This window comes from Penaeus vannamei, chromosome 2 (assembly GCF_042767895.1).
Source record: "Penaeus vannamei isolate JL-2024 chromosome 2, ASM4276789v1, whole genome shotgun sequence".
NCBI classification, from domain to species: Eukaryota; Metazoa; Arthropoda; class Malacostraca; order Decapoda; family Penaeidae; genus Penaeus; species Penaeus vannamei.
The window spans coordinates 19,600,028-19,620,027 of record NC_091550.1 but is presented as its reverse complement, the minus strand read 5'-3'; the positions used below and the strand labels follow the sequence as shown (position 1 = coordinate 19,620,027).

At 40.2% G+C, this 20,000-nt stretch overlaps 3 protein-coding genes across 4 annotated transcripts in view; 2 read left to right on the top strand and 1 right to left on the bottom strand.

The window, feature by feature from the left end:
- The window catches only part of Gart (trifunctional purine biosynthetic protein adenosine-3 Gart), a 10,313-nt gene extending 1,645 nt beyond the window's left edge, over positions 1-8,668 (top strand). The window contains exons 3-19 of the mRNA XM_027380863.2: positions 368-475; positions 682-821; positions 968-1,142; positions 1,386-1,599; positions 1,952-2,082; positions 2,347-2,470; positions 2,732-2,954; positions 3,394-3,616; positions 3,806-4,004; positions 4,223-4,471; positions 4,678-4,881; positions 5,416-5,556; positions 5,891-6,030; positions 6,314-6,430; positions 6,951-7,208; positions 7,597-7,712; positions 8,205-8,668. Of these exons, the coding sequence (XP_027236664.2) occupies positions 368-475; positions 682-821; positions 968-1,142; positions 1,386-1,599; positions 1,952-2,082; positions 2,347-2,470; positions 2,732-2,954; positions 3,394-3,616; positions 3,806-4,004; positions 4,223-4,471; positions 4,678-4,881; positions 5,416-5,556; positions 5,891-6,030; positions 6,314-6,430; positions 6,951-7,208; positions 7,597-7,712; positions 8,205-8,271 (2,829 nt within the window). The 3' untranslated portion in view covers positions 8,272-8,668. The remainder of the gene's footprint in view (positions 1-367; positions 476-681; positions 822-967; positions 1,143-1,385; positions 1,600-1,951; positions 2,083-2,346; positions 2,471-2,731; positions 2,955-3,393; positions 3,617-3,805; positions 4,005-4,222; positions 4,472-4,677; positions 4,882-5,415; positions 5,557-5,890; positions 6,031-6,313; positions 6,431-6,950; positions 7,209-7,596; positions 7,713-8,204) is intronic.
- Positions 8,669-8,908: 240 nt separating this feature from the next.
- LOC113827931 (putative mediator of RNA polymerase II transcription subunit 26) lies at positions 8,909-12,504 on the bottom strand. Its single transcript, XM_027380882.2, has 5 exons — positions 12,366-12,504; positions 11,229-12,187; positions 10,603-10,788; positions 10,327-10,433; positions 8,909-9,092 (listed from the first exon to the last, which is right to left on the bottom strand). The coding sequence occupies exons 2-5, from the start codon at positions 12,045-12,047 to the stop codon at positions 9,008-9,010; spliced, it is 1,197 nt and encodes a 398-aa protein (XP_027236683.2). The 5' UTR covers positions 12,048-12,187; positions 12,366-12,504; the 3' UTR covers positions 8,909-9,007.
- A 178-nt stretch (positions 12,505-12,682) lies between these two features.
- On the top strand, positions 12,683-16,142 carry LOC113827933 (uncharacterized). 2 transcript variants are annotated; one of them, XM_070130924.1, is made up of 4 exons: positions 12,683-13,456; positions 13,965-14,171; positions 14,912-14,995; positions 15,762-16,142. In XM_070130924.1, the coding sequence occupies exons 1-4, from the start codon at positions 12,683-12,685 to the stop codon at positions 15,840-15,842; spliced, it is 1,146 nt and encodes a 381-aa protein (XP_069987025.1). In that variant the 3' UTR covers positions 15,843-16,142. The 2 variants fall into 2 exon arrangements, with proteins under 2 accessions (XP_069987025.1, XP_027236684.2); XM_027380883.2 differs by having other exon boundaries at positions 14,912-15,042.
- The last annotated feature ends 3,858 nt before the right edge of the window (positions 16,143-20,000 follow it).

Below are 20,000 nucleotides of genomic sequence, written 5' to 3'. Positions count from 1 at the left end.
AATGTACACTTTATTACCTTGTACTGTTACATACACCCCCCCCCCCGTCCACCATGGCTAAACAAACTGTTTTACTTAGGATAATGCAAATAATATACTAATTATGAAAAGATTGCAATGCAGGATTTCGAATTTAATACACGAATAAAAAGAGGATTTAATAACAAAATGCTTGAAAAATACTTACACAACTTCATGTGAGATGTGAGGCGTGTGTGTTCCTTGTTTGTTCACGTACCCTTATGACCTATGTTGCGGATCCCAGTTTGCCCTGATGAACCAATAGCGAAAAGGCCTTCGGCATATTCTTGTGTTTTCTTGTCCTTCCCTTCGTTATTCCTGTTGCATACAATATGTTCTTCCCTAGAGTGTCGTGGCGACGTGCCGGGAGCGAGGTGTGTCCGTGGTTGTCGTGGGGCCTGAAGATCCTCTGGCAGACGGCTTGGCAGATTCCCTCAACGATGCAGGAATCAAGGTCAGTGGCCGGGGAAACATTCTGCTAGGGATTTAATTTGCCAGGGATTTATTCATTCAGAAAAAAATAGGGTTAGTAGTTCACTCGGATCCTGAAGTAACCATACGTGCTAATTGTCGTATGCATCACTGATCATTTCCATGTGTTAGAGTAATAAATCCCATACACATAAAATTGAGCGAATGCAATGTTTCCGAAATGAGCAGGTGTTCGGTCCAAGCAAGGGCGCCGCGCAGATCGAGTCGAGCAAAGCGTGGGCGAAGGACTTCATGCAGAGACACAACGTCCCGACGGCTCGCTACCGTACTTTCGCGTCACCTGCCGACGCCAAAGAGTTCATAAAGAGGTACCTTAAGAGTAGAACGTGAGATGATTAAGTGTATTTGTGGTTCCATAATGCAAATGATTTAATTTGTCTTTTTTGTTATTACCATTGTTGTTTTCCCAAAAGCAAGAGTGGTAACTCATAATGTTGTGTATTTTCCCTTGCAGCGAGTCCTGGTGTGGCTACGTGGTCAAGGCGTCTGGACTGGCGGCAGGGAAGGGCGTGGTAGTGACCACCTCCGTCGCAGAAGCCCTGGAAGCCGTGGACACCGTGAGCAGCAGTTTCGGCGTCGCTGGTGACACGCTGGTGGTGGAGGAACTCTTGGAGGGCGAGGAAGTGTCGGTGAGTTGCTTCAAGTCCTTTTGTTATTGCTTCGAATATTTGGCTCCCAGTTGCTTTAGTGACAGGTCGTTGTGTTGTTTTTAAGTTATTTAGATTTTCGAATGTATTTAGGATCCTATTTTAAGTTCTTACATTTTACCACAACAACTCTTTAAAGACAAAAGGAAACAGAAAATTGCAAAAGTTACTCACGTTCAGAATTAATCACTATCTTGCATTTCCCGCCTTCATTTCTGTCTCCAGGTCCTGTGTTTCACGGACGGAACCAGCATCTCCGTCATGCCGCCCGCACAGGATCACAAGCGCCTGAAGGAGGGCGACGAGGGCCCCAACACGGGCGGGATGGGTGCCTATTGCCCTTGCCCTTTGGTCACGCAGCAGCAGTTGGACACCATCAGGGAAACGGTTCTCCAGAGGACGGTGGACGGGCTGCGGAAGGAGGGAATCCCGTTCGTGGGTAGGGCGATGCTTTGGCTGTCATGTTTATTATTATTATTGTTCTGGTTATTATTTTTATTAGCGTTATTGTAATTGTCATATATTAATGTTATTGTTATTATTATTGTTATAATTATTATTATTGTTATTATTATTGTTATCATTATTATTATTGTTATTACTATGATTGTTATTATTATTATTGTTATCATTATCATTGTTATCATTGTTATTATTAGTGTTATCATTATTTTTTATTATTGCTGCTGTTGTTATTATTATTCCGTTGTTGTTTTTAAGGAGTGGGTTAATATTTTAGGGCCTCAAGAAGTAACGTTAGGATATTAAAATCGTGTAAATGCACTCGACAGGAGTCCTCTACGCCGGATTGATGATGACGTCATCAGGCCCAAAGGTCCTCGAGTTCAACTGCCGCTTCGGTGACCCGGAAACTCAGGTCATCCTCCCTCTTCTGCGTTCTGACCTCTACGATGTCGTCATGGTAAGTATATTTGCTTTGTTACCTGGAAGTTTTGCTTTTTTATTTAGGATGTTTTTGTTATGTTTGTGAATATTTAGTGATTTCGAAACGCGAAATTTGTAGAGAGATGGCGAAGGATAGTGCAGGAGGGAGTCCATATGTTTATATACGGTTTCTCGTAACTCGCCCGTGGGGTACGTATCATACACACATACACGTGTGTCTTTAACGCTATTGATTATATGTAAAAAACAACCCATTTATAAGCAATATTCCTTACTACAGGGATGCGTCGACGGTCGGCTAGGGAACGTGGAAGTGAAATTTGACACGGAGATGAGCTGTATCGCTGTCTGTCTGGTGAGCGGCGGTTACCCGGGCTCATATCCAAAGGGAAAAGTCATTACAGGTTGGTAAAATTACTCCTGGGCAAGAATATTGGGTTTGCTTTCTTCTTGGCTGATTGCTTATACGTAGTGGGGACTCTGATGTTTTATTTAAGAATTCTTTGTTGCGTGGCATGAACCTTTTAAGCGAGATATCATATGTTTAAGCTACTGCAGGTGCTTTGTGAACAAGAGATCTCGTAAAGATTTTCATTTATTTATTCAAGCCTTCAGATGTCTTTTAAAACAATTCTCTTCTGTCTTATATGCTTGCGCTCCTGCAGGTGCCGACGACGTGACGAAGAACGACGCCTCCGTCCGGGTCTACCACGCCGGAACGAAGCTCGACGGCGACGCCCTCGTCACCTCCGGCGGCCGAGTCCTCGCCGTCACCGTCACCGACCGCAGCCTCGCCGCAGCCGCAGCAAAAGCCACTGCCGCCGCCGCCAAAGTTCATTTCGACGGAGTTTTCTACAGGAGAGACATCGCCGCGAAGGCTATAACTAGGTCAGCTGAGTGACCGATTTGTTATTCTCATAATATACGTTTGTGATGTCTGACTTGTGTTTTCATTTTGAAATCCAAACCATATATTTCTTATCCCTTGAATCCATACTGTCTGAGACTGCATTCTATTATATGTTTCATTATATACGACGGGGACATTAATAAACATGTATATAAAGTTATGGTTCTACTGGGCCATCAGTTTTCTTTTTAAACCATTTTTATTCCGTATAAAAGCAGGTTGGGAGGGATCTGGTTAGTCCTCTTTTTGTTTTGTTTCAATTTAGCGTCTCATTGGTAGTTAACACGAACTAGATTTAGTGTAAGCTCTTGGTTCTGTCTAAAATCATTGAAGATGGCTAAGTACTTTAAAAAATGTCCCACATACAGAATTGATTAGTCCTCTCTGTGGACATTTATGACAACTATCCTGCTGCAGACACGCTGTATACCAAGGTGGCGTGACCTATAAGGACAGCGGCGTGGACATCGAGGCAGGGGACGCCCTTGTCGCCGCCATCAAGGATGTCGCCGCCGCAACCTCTCGCTCGGGCGTGGTGGGCGGCCTGGGGTCCTTCGGCGGCCTCTTCGATGTGAAGGCGGCCGGCTACAAGGACCCGCTGCTTGTGTCCGGCACTGACGGCGTGGGCACTAAGCTCAAGGTCAGAACTGATATCGCGTTAGGGTTTGAAATAGCAAAATCATGAGGTTTGACAAATTGAATGGCATATATTATGTAACGGGTACATGAGTAAATTTTGCTTACGTTAATTCATTAAGTATAGTGGTTGAAATATATAAGTAGCATCAGTGTTTAAGCAGTTTTAAAGATTGAAATACATGCCGTCCAGGTAGCACAAGCAGCCGGCATCCACGACACGGTGGGGCAGGACCTGGTGGCCATGTGCGTGAATGACGTCCTCGTTCACGGCGCGGAGCCGCTCTTCTACCTTGACTACTTCGCCACCGGGAAGCTGGAGGTGGGCGTGGCAGCTAGTGTGGTGAAGGGCGTGGCCGATGGCTGTTCTCTTGCTGGCTGCGCTCTCATAGGTATGTAGGAAGATGTATGCCATAGGAGTGTACTAGATATTTATCATTGTCTATTCTCAGTTGCTAGTGTTAAGCATTTCTCCTTGCCTTTGATGGAAGTTCCCTTCTAATGATATGCTTTCGTAGTTACAGCAATTGTATCAAATTTAAGGAATGAGCCACTCAGATCTCTGAAGGCGATGTGATTTGCCAACTCCTTATGCCAATCCTCTCTGCAGGAGGCGAGACAGCAGAGATGCCCGGCCTTTATTCCCCCGGCGAGTACGACCTCGCCGGTTTCACTGTCGGTGCAGTCGAGAGGGAGAACCTTTTGCCCCGAATGAGCGACATTTCCGACGGCGATGTCCTCGTCGGTCTGGCGTCCTCTGGTCTCCATAGCAACGGCTTCAGTCTCGTCAGGCGGATAGTCGAGGCTGGCAACTTGTCCTATTCGGATCCAGCGCCTTTCTGTCCGTCTAGTAGTCTAGGTAAGTCAGTGATGAACTTTCGACTCATAATCCCATTAAATACCGATGTTGGAAAACACTTATCAAGTCTCTGTCGATGTAATTGTGGGTTTGTGTGCCCGTGCTCATCAAGCAATATTGATTTGTCCATACCAAACGAACAGTCCTAAATGCATGGCCTAATTTCTCTTATTGCATGTTGTGACTTCCTTTATACTCCTTGACAGGTTCGGAGCTCCTCAAACCCACCAGAATCTACCCAAAAATGCTCGTGGCAGCCTTGCGAAGCGGCCGGGTGAAGGCGGCGGCTCATATCACGGGCGGAGGCCTCACGGAGAACTTGCCGCGGGTTCTGCCGGAGCGCCTCGGGGCCACATTGCACGCCCGCCGCTGGACCGTACAACCCGTGTTTCAGTGGCTCGCGGCTCATGGTTAGAATGCGATTTCTTTGATTTTGCAGTTCTGAAATGATTGTGAAAAAATCTAATGATACTTCAGAGTCTTTATTATTATTTTTAGTAGTAGTAGTAGTAGTAGTATAGTAAGCTATATAAAGTCACACTGAAAAATCGAGATTTATACCACCAAAGGTGTCAGTGCAGGTCAAGATACAGCTAAGAAAGATTGAAAGAATAGAAAGTCAGCTGCTTACGTAAGAAAAACGTGTTAGCTGATCTTTTAAACTTATCAAGAAGAGAAGTTACAATCTCCGAAGGCAATTTATTCCAAAGTCTACAAATAGTAAAAGCATCTAGAAAACTGAGTTGTAGACGATCGACTTACATCAAATGTCATTGAATTGAGGGTCGTAGAACTTCAGGTAATTCTTGCAGGTTGATAAAAATCAGGTAAAAACTTATGGAGGGAATGTGAATTATCGGTTACAATCTTCTATAAGACTGAATGCTCTTTTAAAATTAGATGTCTGTTCCAGTCGATATTAATTGGATTTGGATTATGTTCAGGTGTAAGTCCGAGCGAAATGGCCCGAACATTCAACTGTGGCCTGGGTATGGTGTTGGTGGTGGCGCCGCCTGACCTGGACGCAGTGATGAAGCTTTTACCCGAAGGACAGGTCGTCGGAGCACTAAGGCCACATACGCAAGGTAGAGTAAAGGTCACGTAAAATATCGGCATTTCTTTTCGATTTGAACCTTTCTTTCAGGGACATTTGAATTTGTTTATAGGGATTAAAGTCTTTTGTTACTTAAGTTCTAATCTCCACACTATTATCGCCATTACATCATACCCTGTCACTGTCTCCCATTTTTTCTTGTATATGCCCCGTTAGTCCTCGATTTTGTCTCCTATCTGACCTTTTGTCACAATATATACACGATCTCCCTTCCCTTTCCACTTACTTCACCACTTGGGGTCGAAATGTTCCTTCATCACTCATCCTCACATCACTTACGGAGTATATCCTCCAACAACCCTCAGGATCCTCGCGCGTGGTTCTGGAGGGCCTCGAGGACGTGCTGCGCGAAGGGGCGTCTTCCCTGCTCGCCAAATGCCCCTCACTCACAGCGCCTCGACGGAGAGTGGGGGTCCTCATCTCCGGCTCAGGGACCAACTTACAGGTATTCAATCCTTGCTGGTGTGAAAATGTGATGGTATCAGACGGTTGGGAATAAAGGGTTGGAAAACGTACGACAATGCCAACAATGAGTTTCATTGTCTCCGGTATGAACGTGTTTTCCTACGCATTCTGTTGTTGTTTTGTGTATGTTTAAGGGGGGAGGGTTACATCTGTTGGAAATCGATTCTTGTATTATTTCTATGCCTTTGGTGTATGTTTACAGCAAGATTTTCGTAAACTATTTTATAGGAATGTGCTCTTGAATATGTTTTTGATATTTGTAGGCTCTGTTGGATCACACTCGCTCCGGCCTTAGCTCAGCCCAGATCGTGCTCGTAATAAGCAACGTAGCGGGCGTGAAAGGGCTACAGCGAGCTCAGGATGCTGGTGTAGCAACGAAGGTAAGATTATTTAATGTTTGAAATATATCGATCGCTATCTTTTTCTTCTGCGGACATGCGAGACCAGGTAGAAACATAATTCAACGCTCGTCTCTCTCTCTCTCTCTCTCTTTCTCTCTCTTTCTCTCTCTCTCTCTCTCCTTTCTTTTCTCTCCCTCTCTCTCTCTCTCTCTCTCTCTTATTCTTTCTCCTTTTCTTTTTTCTCCTCCTTCTCTTTCTTCTCCTCCTTCTCTTTCTTCTCCATCTACTCCTCCTTCTCCATCTACTCCTCCTTCTCCATCTTCTCCTCTTTCTCTCTCTCTTTCTCTCTTTCTTTCTCTCTTTCTCTCTCTCTTTCTTTCTCCCTTTCTTTCTTTCTTTCTCTCTCTCTCTCTCTCTCTCTCTCTCTCTCTCTCTCTCTCTCTCTCTCTCTCTCTCTCTCTCTCTCTCTCTCTCTCTCTCTCTCTCTCTCTCTCTCTCATTCACTCATTCACTCATTCACTCATTCACTCGGTCACTCATTCACTCTCATTCACCCCAGGTGATTCCCCACAAGAACTACAAATCCCGACAAGAATTCGACGCTGCTCTGACGAAGGCGCTGGAGGAGGCAGGCATAGAGCTCATCTGCCTCGCCGGATTCATGCGCATTCTGACAGGCGAGTTCGTGAGGCGGTGGCGGGGGCGTCTCCTCAACATCCACCCGTCACTCCTGCCGTCTTTCAAGGGGATGCACGCCCAGAGACAGGCGCTTGAGGCCGGGGTGACGCTCACGGGCTGCACTGTGCATTTCGTCTCTGTAAGTGTTTCAGGACATCGCGACTGTAACATCGAAAGGAATAATAATATTATTATTATTATTATTAATAATATTAATATTAATATTAATATTAATATTGAATAATGATAATAATGATAACGTTAACGATAACTATAATGATAACGATAATGATAATAATAATAATGATGATAATAAAACACGAATATGCTCTATATCAAGCTTTTTGCATCTCATTATATTTTGGAGGAGCTATATTGCAGAAGGGACTGGTTGCTTGATAACTATATCAACTGTATCTATATCAAGGAAAGTATAGCCGTAATTTCTTCCTACATTTCAAACTTTATCACAGGGATGAAGACAGGGATCTCTTCTCTGATCAATTACTTAATGTTTATACCAACAGGAGGAAGTGGACTGCGGCGCCGTGGTCACTCAAGAGGCCGTACCGGTGCTGGTGGGAGACACCGAAGACGCGCTCGTGGAAAGGATCAAGACAGCTGAGCACAAAGCTTTTCCTAGGTCAGTTAAGTCGGATGTGTTGAGTTCGTGTAGCATGTAGTGTGTGTGTAGTGTGTAGTGTGTGTGTGTGGTGTGTAGTGCGTAGTGCGTAGTGTGTAGTGTGTGTGTGTGTAGTGTGTGTGTGTGTAGTGTGTGTGTGTGTGTGTGTGTGTGTGTGTGTGTGTGTGTGTCTGTGTGTGTGTAGTATGTGTGTCTGTGTGTGTGTAGTATGTGTGTGTGTGTGTGTAGTATGTGTGTGTGTGTGTGTAGTATGTGTGTGTGTGTAGTGTGTGTGTGTGTGTATGTAGTGTTTGTAGTGTGTGTGTGTAGTATGTTTGTAGTGTGTAGTGTGTATGTATATATAGTGTGTGTGTGTATTGGTTTACTAAATTTATTATACTTACGTGTTTAGTGCAGTGGGATAGTTTCATTCAGACTACAGTATTATGATAAGCGACAATACCAACTTGATTAATTGATCATATTCTATTAATAAAGACAATACTGTTTCAGGGCAATGGAGATGGTGGCAAGAGGGCAAGTACGGCTTGGCGAGGACGGCAAATGCATCCGAATCTAAGTCTAAAAGGGTAACACACACACACACGCACACAAACAGACAAATAAACAAACACAAACATATCAAAAACAGATAAACACACACACGCACTTACACGCATAGATGCATACATATACTTCTGATACATGTTCCTTTCAGCCTAAACAGTACTAATTAGGTTATTTTCTTCATGTGTGAAAGTATGATGCTTATTTTATATTCCGTAAAGTGAAGTGTGGATCTTTTTACTTTTTTATCTTCTATTTTGAAGTAAGAATACATCTCATTTTATTTGTTGTTAAGTTTTTATTTGTTATTAGGAAATTGTCCTTCTTTGTTATGTAATTGATGTTGATATATTTTGATATCTTTTGTATCGGAGTGCTTATGCTGCAATGAATATTTTTAGAAAATGGAATTTGAATTTTCTTTCCCCCTTAAAAGATCTGAGGTGAACATAGGCTACCTACCCGAAGAAAATGAATATAAAATGATTGTAGTATTGGTTTTATCTTTTCATCCCAGGATACTTTTCACACATAATTGATAAATGAAATAATCAGATATCAATATTTCCATTACATTTGAAAACCATTATATATTTTCAACATTAAAAATTTGCCGTAGACAAGGAACAAGGAAATTGTAAACAAATACAATCATTCTAAAATATATTCATAATTTACGATCGATGAAAAAACAGTGAACGTGAATAATATACAGATGAGTTACAATGAGAAGAAAACGAGACCAGAATTCATCTCAGACGACACTTCGCCCGCTGGAGGAAGCAAGACGAGGAACTGCCGACCCACGAAGGCGACACGAGCGTTGAAAAGGATCTGGAAGACGAGAAAGTTAGACGTTACTTATCTATGCTGTTTTCTCTGTTTATCTACCTATCTATGTGTGTGTGAGTGCTCTACAAGCGTATGCTGTTCTCTTTGCCTATTTATATATCTATGTGTGTCTAAGTGGGCTGAGAAGTTGATAAGGATCTGAAAGATGGGGAATAAATGGATACTTGGCAATATGTTTTTTTTTTTCTCAATATGTCTTGAGTGCGCAGAGAAGTTGAGAAGGATCTGTAAGAGGGCGATTAATGCTTATATATGCTGTTCTCAGGAATGCTGAGAAGGATCTGGAAGACGAGGAATTTATACGTTACTTTGCTATGCTTTTTCTCTGATTATCTGTATTTTTATTTTATTTTTATGTTATTTCTTTGATTATCTATATTTGTTATATATGTTATTTCTCTGATTATCTGTATGTCTATGTGTGTATTAGTGTGCCGCGAACTTTGCGAAGGATCTGGAAGAGTGAGATATATATGCTGTTCTCTCTGCTTATCTACATATCTATATTTATGTCTGAGTGGGCTGTGGAGTAGATAAGGATCTGGTACAGGGCGATTTATTTATTATTTATAGATGCCGTTCTCTCTGCTTATCTATATATCTATGTGTGTCTGAGTGCGACAGTTGAGAAGGCTCGGGAAAGTGGGGAATGATGAGTTGGCTATATTTGCACTTTTATTTGATTGGTTATATGTCTGTGTCTGAGTATATTTATATAAGTACAGAGAGATAGGGAGAAAGATATCTGTAAACGTTACAAACATTATATATGTGATATGTATGTTTGCAGTCAGACTATTTGCATACTTCAGATAATTAAATAATATGTTTTCCACACACACCTTACCACTTACCCCTCCTCCCTCCTCTTTTCACTCCCATTCCCTCCCTTCTTTACTCTCTCTTCCCCCCTCCCTTCTCCCTTCCTATCCCCTCTACCTTCCTCTCTCCTACCCTCGCAACTCCCCCTCCCCTCCCCTGCCAACTCTCCTTCCCTCCCCTCTCCACTCCCCTTTCCCCTCCCCTCCCCATTCTCCCTTCTCCTCCCCCCCCCTGCAAACTCCCTTTTCCCCTCCCCTCCCCACTCCCCTTTCCCCTGCCCTCCCCACTCTCCCTTCTCCTCCTCTCCCCTGCCAACTCCCCTTCCCTCCCTTCTCCTCCCCTCCCCTATCCACTCCCCTTTCCCCTCCCCCCCCAATCTCCCTTCTCCCCTCACCTGGCCGGGTCGAAAAGCGCCGCCGATATGCCCTTCCTGCGGCCGAGGTCATGCAGCAGGAGGCAGTACTCCGCCCAGCCGCACTCGCCGCTAACGCCCGAGCTCGCCTGTGAGGGTGACGTAAGATGCATTAATGATTTGTTATTGGAGTTCAATAGAAATGCTATTGACGTGTTATTATTAGTTCACTGAACTATTAAAAAATGATGCAACTAGTTTCAAGGAAATGGAAGGAAATCACTAGTGTTATGAGATCTCAGGCAAAGAAAAACCGACCTGGACCCACGAATCGAACAGCTGCAGCGCCACCGTCGCCACTTCCGCCGCGCCGTCCCAGTTGCTCCCGGACGCAGCGGGGGACGCGGTGGTAGACTTCGCCTCTTCGACCTGGGGACGGTTCAGCACCCGCAGGAGCCAGTCCGCGATAGAGCGACGCTTCCTGCCGGGCGGGAAGATAACGACCTGTGGAAGAAAAAAAAATGTTACAATGGATATTCTTTACTATGACAGGCTGTCTGTTCATTTTGCTTCTAAATTACCCCCTGTGTGCAAGGAATGGCCGGGGGTTACCATTTGACGCTATCGTTGCTACACACAGCACACTCCAGAGTATTGGAATGATGTAAGTGAATTGAATATATATACTTTTCATAAATTGAGTGTAGAAGACTGTATTCCTCTTTAATAAATCCTAATCTATCGTTTGGTGGTATATGATCATCCTGTTGTGAAACGTGGCGTGACACTTCCGGAGACTTTACCAACTTCCCTCGGGTGCAAGTGATGTACAAAATATAAAACCCGATTTTCATTTTCTTCCTTAACTCATCTTATTGCAGTGAAGTTCCTAGTGAAATCTACTTATCACTAAGTTGCAGAGACAAAACACTTATTGCACTCACCTGATTAGCATTCTGCGTGTTGGTATTGGCGTTGACGTTGTTATTCGAAATATCGTTATTATTGTTCAGGTTGTTATTATTATTGTTGTTATTGATGTTGTTATTAGCGTTGAGGACGAGCGTTATGACACCTGTGACAAAGGTGAGATAATTGAAGGTGTTGAACCCCGCCAAGAGACCGCTGACCTGAGAACATTTTCTTTTCTTCTTCTTGCCAGGCATGTAGATGACAGGTATTCCAGCCTCCCTTGTGGCCCTCGCGTTCTTCTCGGGTGTCTCGGTAGGATTGCTGTCAGATTTACGTGTTAATTTGTGCCCTGCGTTTACAGCGATCGGATCTGGCGGTGCGTTCGGTGTCCTGTGGCCGCGTTTACTAATAGCTATCCGGTCGCTTGTTTTGGCTGGCTTGATTTTCTTATTCTCAAAATGACTCTGTGTAGGATTGATGTTAATTTTTTTCTTCTGCTCGGGTTGAGCTGTGGGTTGGGTTGGCTCGACTTTCTTATTCTTAAAATTATTCATTTTAGAAGTACTTAATTCAATCTTTTTCTCCTCGGGGTTAACTGTGTCGTTTTTTAAGTTTTTGGGGAGCGTGGTACTCGCATGGTACATAAAGTCTCTTTTCGAAAAGAATTCGCCCATGTCCATTTCCGTGGGCGTCTCCGTCAGGAACCGCCAGTCTCGCAAGTGGTTCTTCAGCAGCATCTCGAACTCAAAGGCGAGCGTTTTGTATGCAACCTCATCGAGAAGGGAGCGCGATGCTGGGGCTGAGATGAGTTCCGGTGTTGTCAGGAACAGCACACAGAAAAGCGCTAACATGTTGTTCTGTTACTGTAGACCGCGGTGCAGGGTTAGAGCAGTCATCAATCTTCTATAACATGCTTTACGAAAAACGGATAATGGATTTTTCCCCCAATACTGAGGCTTTCCTTTATGGTATGTGGAGCAGCTTGGCGTATCTGTTGAAATTACAGGCACTCTTACAGTTGGGTAATATCATGTATCCTTATAATTCGCAAAGCACAAACGGTAAACGTTATATTTAAGAATATATCCTTGAACACTATATCTTTGTAACACTATACCATATGTCTTCCGTACGCTCGTCCGAGGACAAAATTAAACAAACGCACGTACCTGCTGCAGTCCGGTGCGACGCTCGGGAGTGCGGGCTGTACACTGGCGGCGGAGCGAGTGCGGGGCTCGGGCGCTCCAGTGAGGACGGGAGGCGCGGCCGCCTCAGTGTCCCGCCAGCCTCGAACACGCCATCACCGCGAAACAGCCGTAGTGGCAACTGATCGACAGCAAGCTGATTATGGTATCTATTGCCTAAACCTATATCTTGTGGTGAGATTGCCTGCAGTATGTAGCTGAAGAGCCAATATTGTTGAGAAAATATATCAAAGCCTTGGAAAAATAGGTTGTTAACCTGCGGAATCAAATTATAAGGATAGATGTGCGTTCGTGCGGTGCTCCTGGCCGCCATGGTTGCCTCGGTGAGGGCGTCTCGAGGTAGCCTCCCGGAGGACGCAAAGGAGGTGGCTTATCGCGCCCTTGCTTATGATCTCGAGGTCATACTTCAACAGCATCTCAATAACTGGAAATTCCTCACTGAAACGCGTTCAACGATAGATATGGGTGAAGTGTTTGACAAGAAACGTTTCCTGAATCCTAAAAACGTTCAAAATGATAGTCGAAAGGCCAGAGATGTAAAATGGCCAAATTTAGACTCTGCGCCAGTACAGTGTGATAAGATTTTCTGCAGTGAAGTGAAGATGAACAATGCAAAAAATAAACGAGGGAAAGATGAAGATACCAGCGGAATACAAGAACGAAATCGTACCTTTTACCGAGAAAAAACTCAATCAACCGACCACAACATAAGCGGAAGGACAGACACAAACGGAACGTTAGAAATACGGGAAAACGAAGAACAGACGAAAGAGAGAGACGAAAGCAGTCTCCACGGAGGCAAGAGGAAGCCGAGAAATATCCCCGTGATGTACATGCCAGGGAAGAAGACGAAGAGGAAGTGTGTCGCCGCAGGAGGGATCCTATCTGGCCACAACGCCTTCAGTTTTCTCAGCTTCGTCACCGGCGTCCTGTCCCTGGTCTTGAATGTCAACAATAACATAAACAATAACAACGACAACAACAATCTGAATGACAACAACGCCATATCCAACAACAACGTGGATGCCAATGCCAACACGCAGAATGCCAATCAGGTAAGGAGAATTATCTCCCGTGACACCCGCTTTCAAATAATAATAATGATAATAATAATGGTAATAATAATATAATAGTAATGATAATAATGATAATAATAATGATAATAGCAATGGTAATGATGATAATGATAATAATAATAATAATGATAATGATAATAATAGTAATGATAATGATGATAATAATAATAATAGTAATAATAATAGTAATTATATGGATGGTTATGATGATGATAATAACGATAATCAAAATAATGATCATAGAATGATAATAATAATATTAGTAGTAATAATGATGATAATAATGACTAATAATGGTAATACTGACTAACAATAATAATAACAATAATAATATTATTATTATTACCGTTGATAATGATACTGATAATAACAACAATAATTATAACAAATGCATTAAAAATCAAAATGAAAAAAATGAATGAATAAAATAGAAAATAAGAATTAAAAAAAAAATGAATGGAAACTAAGACCCCCCCCCTCCGCGCAGATCGTCGTGTTTCCACCTGGTCGGAAAAGACGGAGTTTCAGTGACTGGCGAATCCTGCAACTCATCAGTCAGCGGCCATACAATACGCGGGAAAAAGACGACGTTGATTCCAAGCAGCGTGCAACACAGTGCAGCAAGGGACTGAGCCATCATCACGTGACAGATGCTATGACGTCTGGCTTGCGACTCCTAGCGGCTTCGGCTATTGTGAGTGGGTTAATGTTCTGCTTTTATAGTCATGATGAAAATAGTGATGATATTGATGATGATTATGATCATAGTAATGATGATAATGGTTTATAATCACGATAAAAAGTGTGATGATAATGATAATATTGATGATGATAACAATAATAATAGAAATGAAAATAATAATAATGACAATAACGATGATAATAGTGATTATGATAATGATAATGACCATAGTAATAACAATATTGATTATAAGAACCATTGAATGTTTAAAATAATTATTAAGATGATCGCAGTGATAACAATGATTATAACAACAAGAAATAACACTAACAAAGACAACAATAATAATAATAATAATGATAACCATGATGATAAGAATAGCACTAATCACAATCATAATAATGAGAATAATAATGATAATAATACCAGTAATAGTAATACTAGTGATAATGATAACAATAATATCATTATTACCAGTATCATTATTGTTGTTATTGTTATTATTACTATTATTATTATCATTACTACTAGTATCAGTATCACTATCATCAATATTATCACCATTAGTATTATCATCGTCAGCATCATCATCATCAATATTACCATCATCAGTATCATCATCATCAATATTACCATCATCAGCATCATCACCACCAATATTACCATCATCTATTATCATCATCCGTATCATCATCATCAATACCATCCTTATCAATATTCACACTGATAACACCAAACCGTCTCGCTCACAGGAGGACCTAGCCAACAGCCTCTCAGAGAGCCAAGAGATAGTTTTCGACGACTCTTGGCGGCTCCTCAGCAGGGAGATCCAGCAGGTGAGAGCTAAAGGTGGCTCAGGGGCTCTGCTGGCTTCTGCTGTCAGGTGGGTGGCCGTTCTGCAGTCTGCGTGAGTTCGCAGGTGTTGGAAAGGCATGTCTGAGTTATTAGAAATATAGTGCACATAAAATAAAATATATATATAGGGATTGCATTCGTGAATTCATAGGGAGATAAGGACAGTGAATAAAAAAATTACTATGTAATTGGAATTGTGATAAAAGATTTGTGAAGAAAGGTAAATGTATATCTGAAGTAAGCTGAAAGTAATGAAATCGACGATAATGAAACTAACGAGCATGATGATAATGATGATGCTGGAAATGATAATGACAATGGCAATAACGAAATGATGATGATGATAGTAATATTAATGATATTGATGATTGACAATATTAACTGTGATAAATATTATAATTTTGTTATCATTATTATTACATTGTTATTATTATCATTATTTTTATTATTATCATAACCATTTTCATCATTATTATAATCATTATTATGAATATGATTATTTTCATTATCATTGTCATTAGTATTTTTATTATTGTTGTGGTTGTTGTTGTTTTTGCTCTCATAATTATCATCATTATTGGTATCATTATCATTATTATCGTTGTTGCTATTGTTATTATCATCAATATCATTACCACTATAGCATTCTTATATTTTTATGAGTGACAACAAAAATCATGATGAAAATATGTAAACAAAAAATCCCACATTCAGTAAAATAACCGCATTTCTCTCCTTTATTTCCAGGGCAATCTCCCGAGGGTGATTCATCTCCGGAAGCAAAGGTGGGCGTGGCCTAAGGAAGCACTTTATTGGCCAGGTTGTTGAAATCATGCGAGGCCCGACCTAATGAAAATCCACATGTACGGACAAGCATATACACAAATATAAATAGCTATCAGTATAGACAAGATTATCTACCAGATAGATAAATGTATATCTGTCAGACAGATGAACATGCATATCTACCGGATAGATAGATACATGTGTATCTATCAGATAGATAGGCATGCATATCTACCGGGTAGATAGATAGATGACTGTATCAGATAGATATACAGGTACCGGTTTTTGTGGAGGAGACTCGAAGTTTTGTTAAAATGAAAATAAAACCCATTTGTTACGATTTATCGAACCTTCCTGTTAAAGTACTCGCATATGAGACTTACCTATGAAAAAGAGGTAAATCTCTTAAGTGTGGAACTAAAAAAGGAAACCGAGATTATACGAGGAAAGTGATAATTCTATCGGAAACACCTCGTCATATGTGTTCAAATACTGGGCTTATATGATAGCGTTTCATACTGCGATAGTGGGTGTAGGATGACGGGGTTGAGTATTTTATCACTGGTTAAATAATGATAATAATAATTGGAGGAAGGATGATAAGAATGATAATAAAAATGCTGATAAGAATGGTAATCATTATTGTCACCATTACTATTACTATTATTATCAATATCATTATAGTACTTATTGGTATTGTAATTACCATTATTACTGTCTCTATCACCTTTTTCATTATCACTATCTTGATTATTATCATTATTATGATCAGTATCATTATCACTATCATTATTTTCATTATCATTATATTTATCATTATTATTATCATCGTTATCACAATCATTACTATCTCTTATACTTATTGTTATCATTATCATTATTATCATTATATCATTATCAGAGGGCGCTAACTTTATTCCACTTTCATCTCTGGACTTCAGAAAAAAAATCACAGCCAGGAAATCCCAACAAATCGGCGCTTTCGCCATGGTCAACCACCCATAAATTTTCTTTGCGATCTGATGTGTAACTTTTCTTTCTAAAATTCTTGACAAGCAATCCGACGAAGAACCTTATCAAATAAATAGGTAAACAAAGAAGTAAATCCTCTCAATGATCCTTTTTTCTTGGACGGAAGCAATAAATAAAAGAAACCGGCCAATTAAGCAATGATTGCGGTTGGAAAAACAACTCCCTTTGATTGGGCAATAACCGCTTTATTGCACTGGATTTTAACCATTTTACGACCATGATGAGTTGCTAATTTCCCGCTCTCCGCTGTGACAATAACAAACTCCCAAAACAACATAATATTCAGTTTGGAATTTACGAAATATATACGAGACTTGCAAATTACTAGTGATTGTGGTGTTTACAAATACAGTCATTCTTCTCTAAAAGGCCCACTGGTGAATTGCTCTGAATTATGTATCATAAAATTGTGAATGAGGAGCAGATGTAAGATCTTTTATAAAATTTTATTCTTAGAAGTTTTATTACTATTATTATTATCATATCAGTATGATTATATTATCACGTTCGATATCATTAAGAATATTGTTGTTTTTGTTATGTGAATATTATCATACTTATTGTTACTATTATTATTATTAACATTACTACTGCTGCTGCTATTACTAATACTACCTTTATCATTAAAATAATTAGCTGTATTTATCATTATCATTGTCGTTATCTTATCACAATTATTTTATCATCATTTTCATTATCATCATTGTCATAATCATCATCACAATTATCAGTATTATTAATATTATCCTATTATCATTATTGTTATCACTTTCCTCATTCACATTGTTGATGATATAACACTATGACTACCGTTATCGTTATCAAAACGTGTTATCAATGACCTTGTAACCATTGATTTATAACAGGATAACGGATGTAATGTTGAAATAACTATTGGTATATACCTTTTTTATTATGATCATTATCAACATTGAGTATTATGCTTATGATTTTGACATCATTTTACAGTATTAGTATCACTATGAATAGTTTCATAATTTTTTTTTTTACTAATGTGATTATCCTAATTTCATCACAACTATCCACATAAGTGATGTCTTTTAAGTAATCACCATTATCATTATTGTCATGGTGATCAGCATCATTATCACTGTTGGTAATTGTTATCAATATTGTTTTGTTGTTCGTTGTTAGTATGCCTATTATCATCACTATTATTACTATCAATATGATTACTATCATGATTATCATTATTATTGTTATCATTATTATCATCACTATTATCATTATTGTATCGTTATCATCATTATTGACATCGATATCATAATCATCAGTGAAATATCAGGAAAAAAATATGCAAAGAGCACTCACTTCTTCCCTGTTTACATCGGTGACGCTTCCCTCTGTTTACAATTCGAATTACTATGACTGCCACGGCCCTTGAGGTTTGGAGGCCATTATCACAGGCAAATTCACAATGGCCCACCACACCACAGACTCCAATCGGTACTCTAACCTTTAAATTCGGGGAGGCATCAAATCCATACCTACAGTCCCACCTACAGTTCCACCGTTATTCGTTATTTCTACCGTACATTTCCATAGTAATTTCCTTTGAGGGGCAGTGAAGTACCACTCGCCAGTTCCACTCGAGTGTTCCGGCAGAGTGTGGGCAATTTTGTGGAAATGGCTTATTTAGTCGTAGATATGAGCGTGACGCAACTGGGTGTGTGATTTTTACACGCTTTACGAGCCGCGTGTGCAGTAATGAGTATGTGGGTAATTATGGCTTGACCTCCTTTTTTCCGACTCTGAGGAGGAATAGGATTATTGGAAACATATATTTCTAAGAGTGGTATTCATTTTATAGATTTTTGTGGTATAGTTTTCGTTCAGTAAGTCAGTAGGCTGTACAGTTTCTTGGAAATAACACCGGGTTAAATATATACAGTCTCCGGACAACATGGCGACCTGGAGGTTATAATGGTAACTTGCGGTGAAACATGAGCGAAGATTTATAAAATTTTGGCAGTCGTTCGCGAAGGTTGGCGAGCACAGGGCTCCAGCAGACAGTTAGCGTTACCCAATACAGGTGGTGTTCAGCTGTCTATTGTGGCGTGAAAAAAGATAATACGCATGAATTATTATTATTATTATTATTATTGTTATTATTTTTACTTTAGTTGTGAATACAGGATTGCCAGTCTTGTGAGTTTTTCTCATTGCCAACTTTTTTTTTCCAAACTGCATTTCCCTGACAAACTGTTTAATGCATTGTAACAAGTACATTGAAACATAAAGCTAACGCCATACAGATATGTCATGTGTGGCCTACCTCGAAATGATGACGGATGAATAGGATTCGATTCCACTCAATGCAGTAGCAGAAAAAGGATGAATGGAAATAACATCGCAATACAAGCGATATATTTGACCGGTTTCGCATATACCTCCGTCAGAAATACATGTCATGTATTTCTGACGAAGATATATTCGAGACCTGTCTAATACATCTCTTGTATTGTGAAGATATTTCTCATTCATACCTTTTCTACATTTGTCAAATACCGTTCATAAAATAGTTGTTTTGTCCGTGTAGTTTTCTCTTATATTCCATTTCCATTTAGTGTAGCAAGGAAATTTTTATTCCAGCGAATTTCTTGTAATAGATTATGTAGCTAGATTATTTCATCTTATGTTAAGGGGTATAAGAACTCAATTTGGTTTGGTTGGAATACACTGCTTCAAGAAAAACGCAAAAAACAATACATGTATTAACGGTCATCTGATTAACGGTCGACGGGCAATAATCTGGACAATTAAGTTAAACTGAGATTTGTGACGGCGCACTTCGAATAAGCCTTGTTTACGGTCGGCCCGGACGCAAACAGGGACTACGTTATATTAATAGCGCATATCTTTTAAGGTCACATACACATACACAAATATAAATATGTTTGGATATGTGCTGGATACATATGGTGCAGATTTGAAGGTGGTAGTGCATCTTACACACTGCATCAAAATGAGCATTTGCATTCGTATATGTGTGTACTTCTGGGAATGTTACCTTACAGTAGGCATACTGTACGTGATATAATCACATATTCCATATATATATATATATATATATATATATATATATATATATATATATATATATATATATATATATATATTATATATATATATATATATATATATACA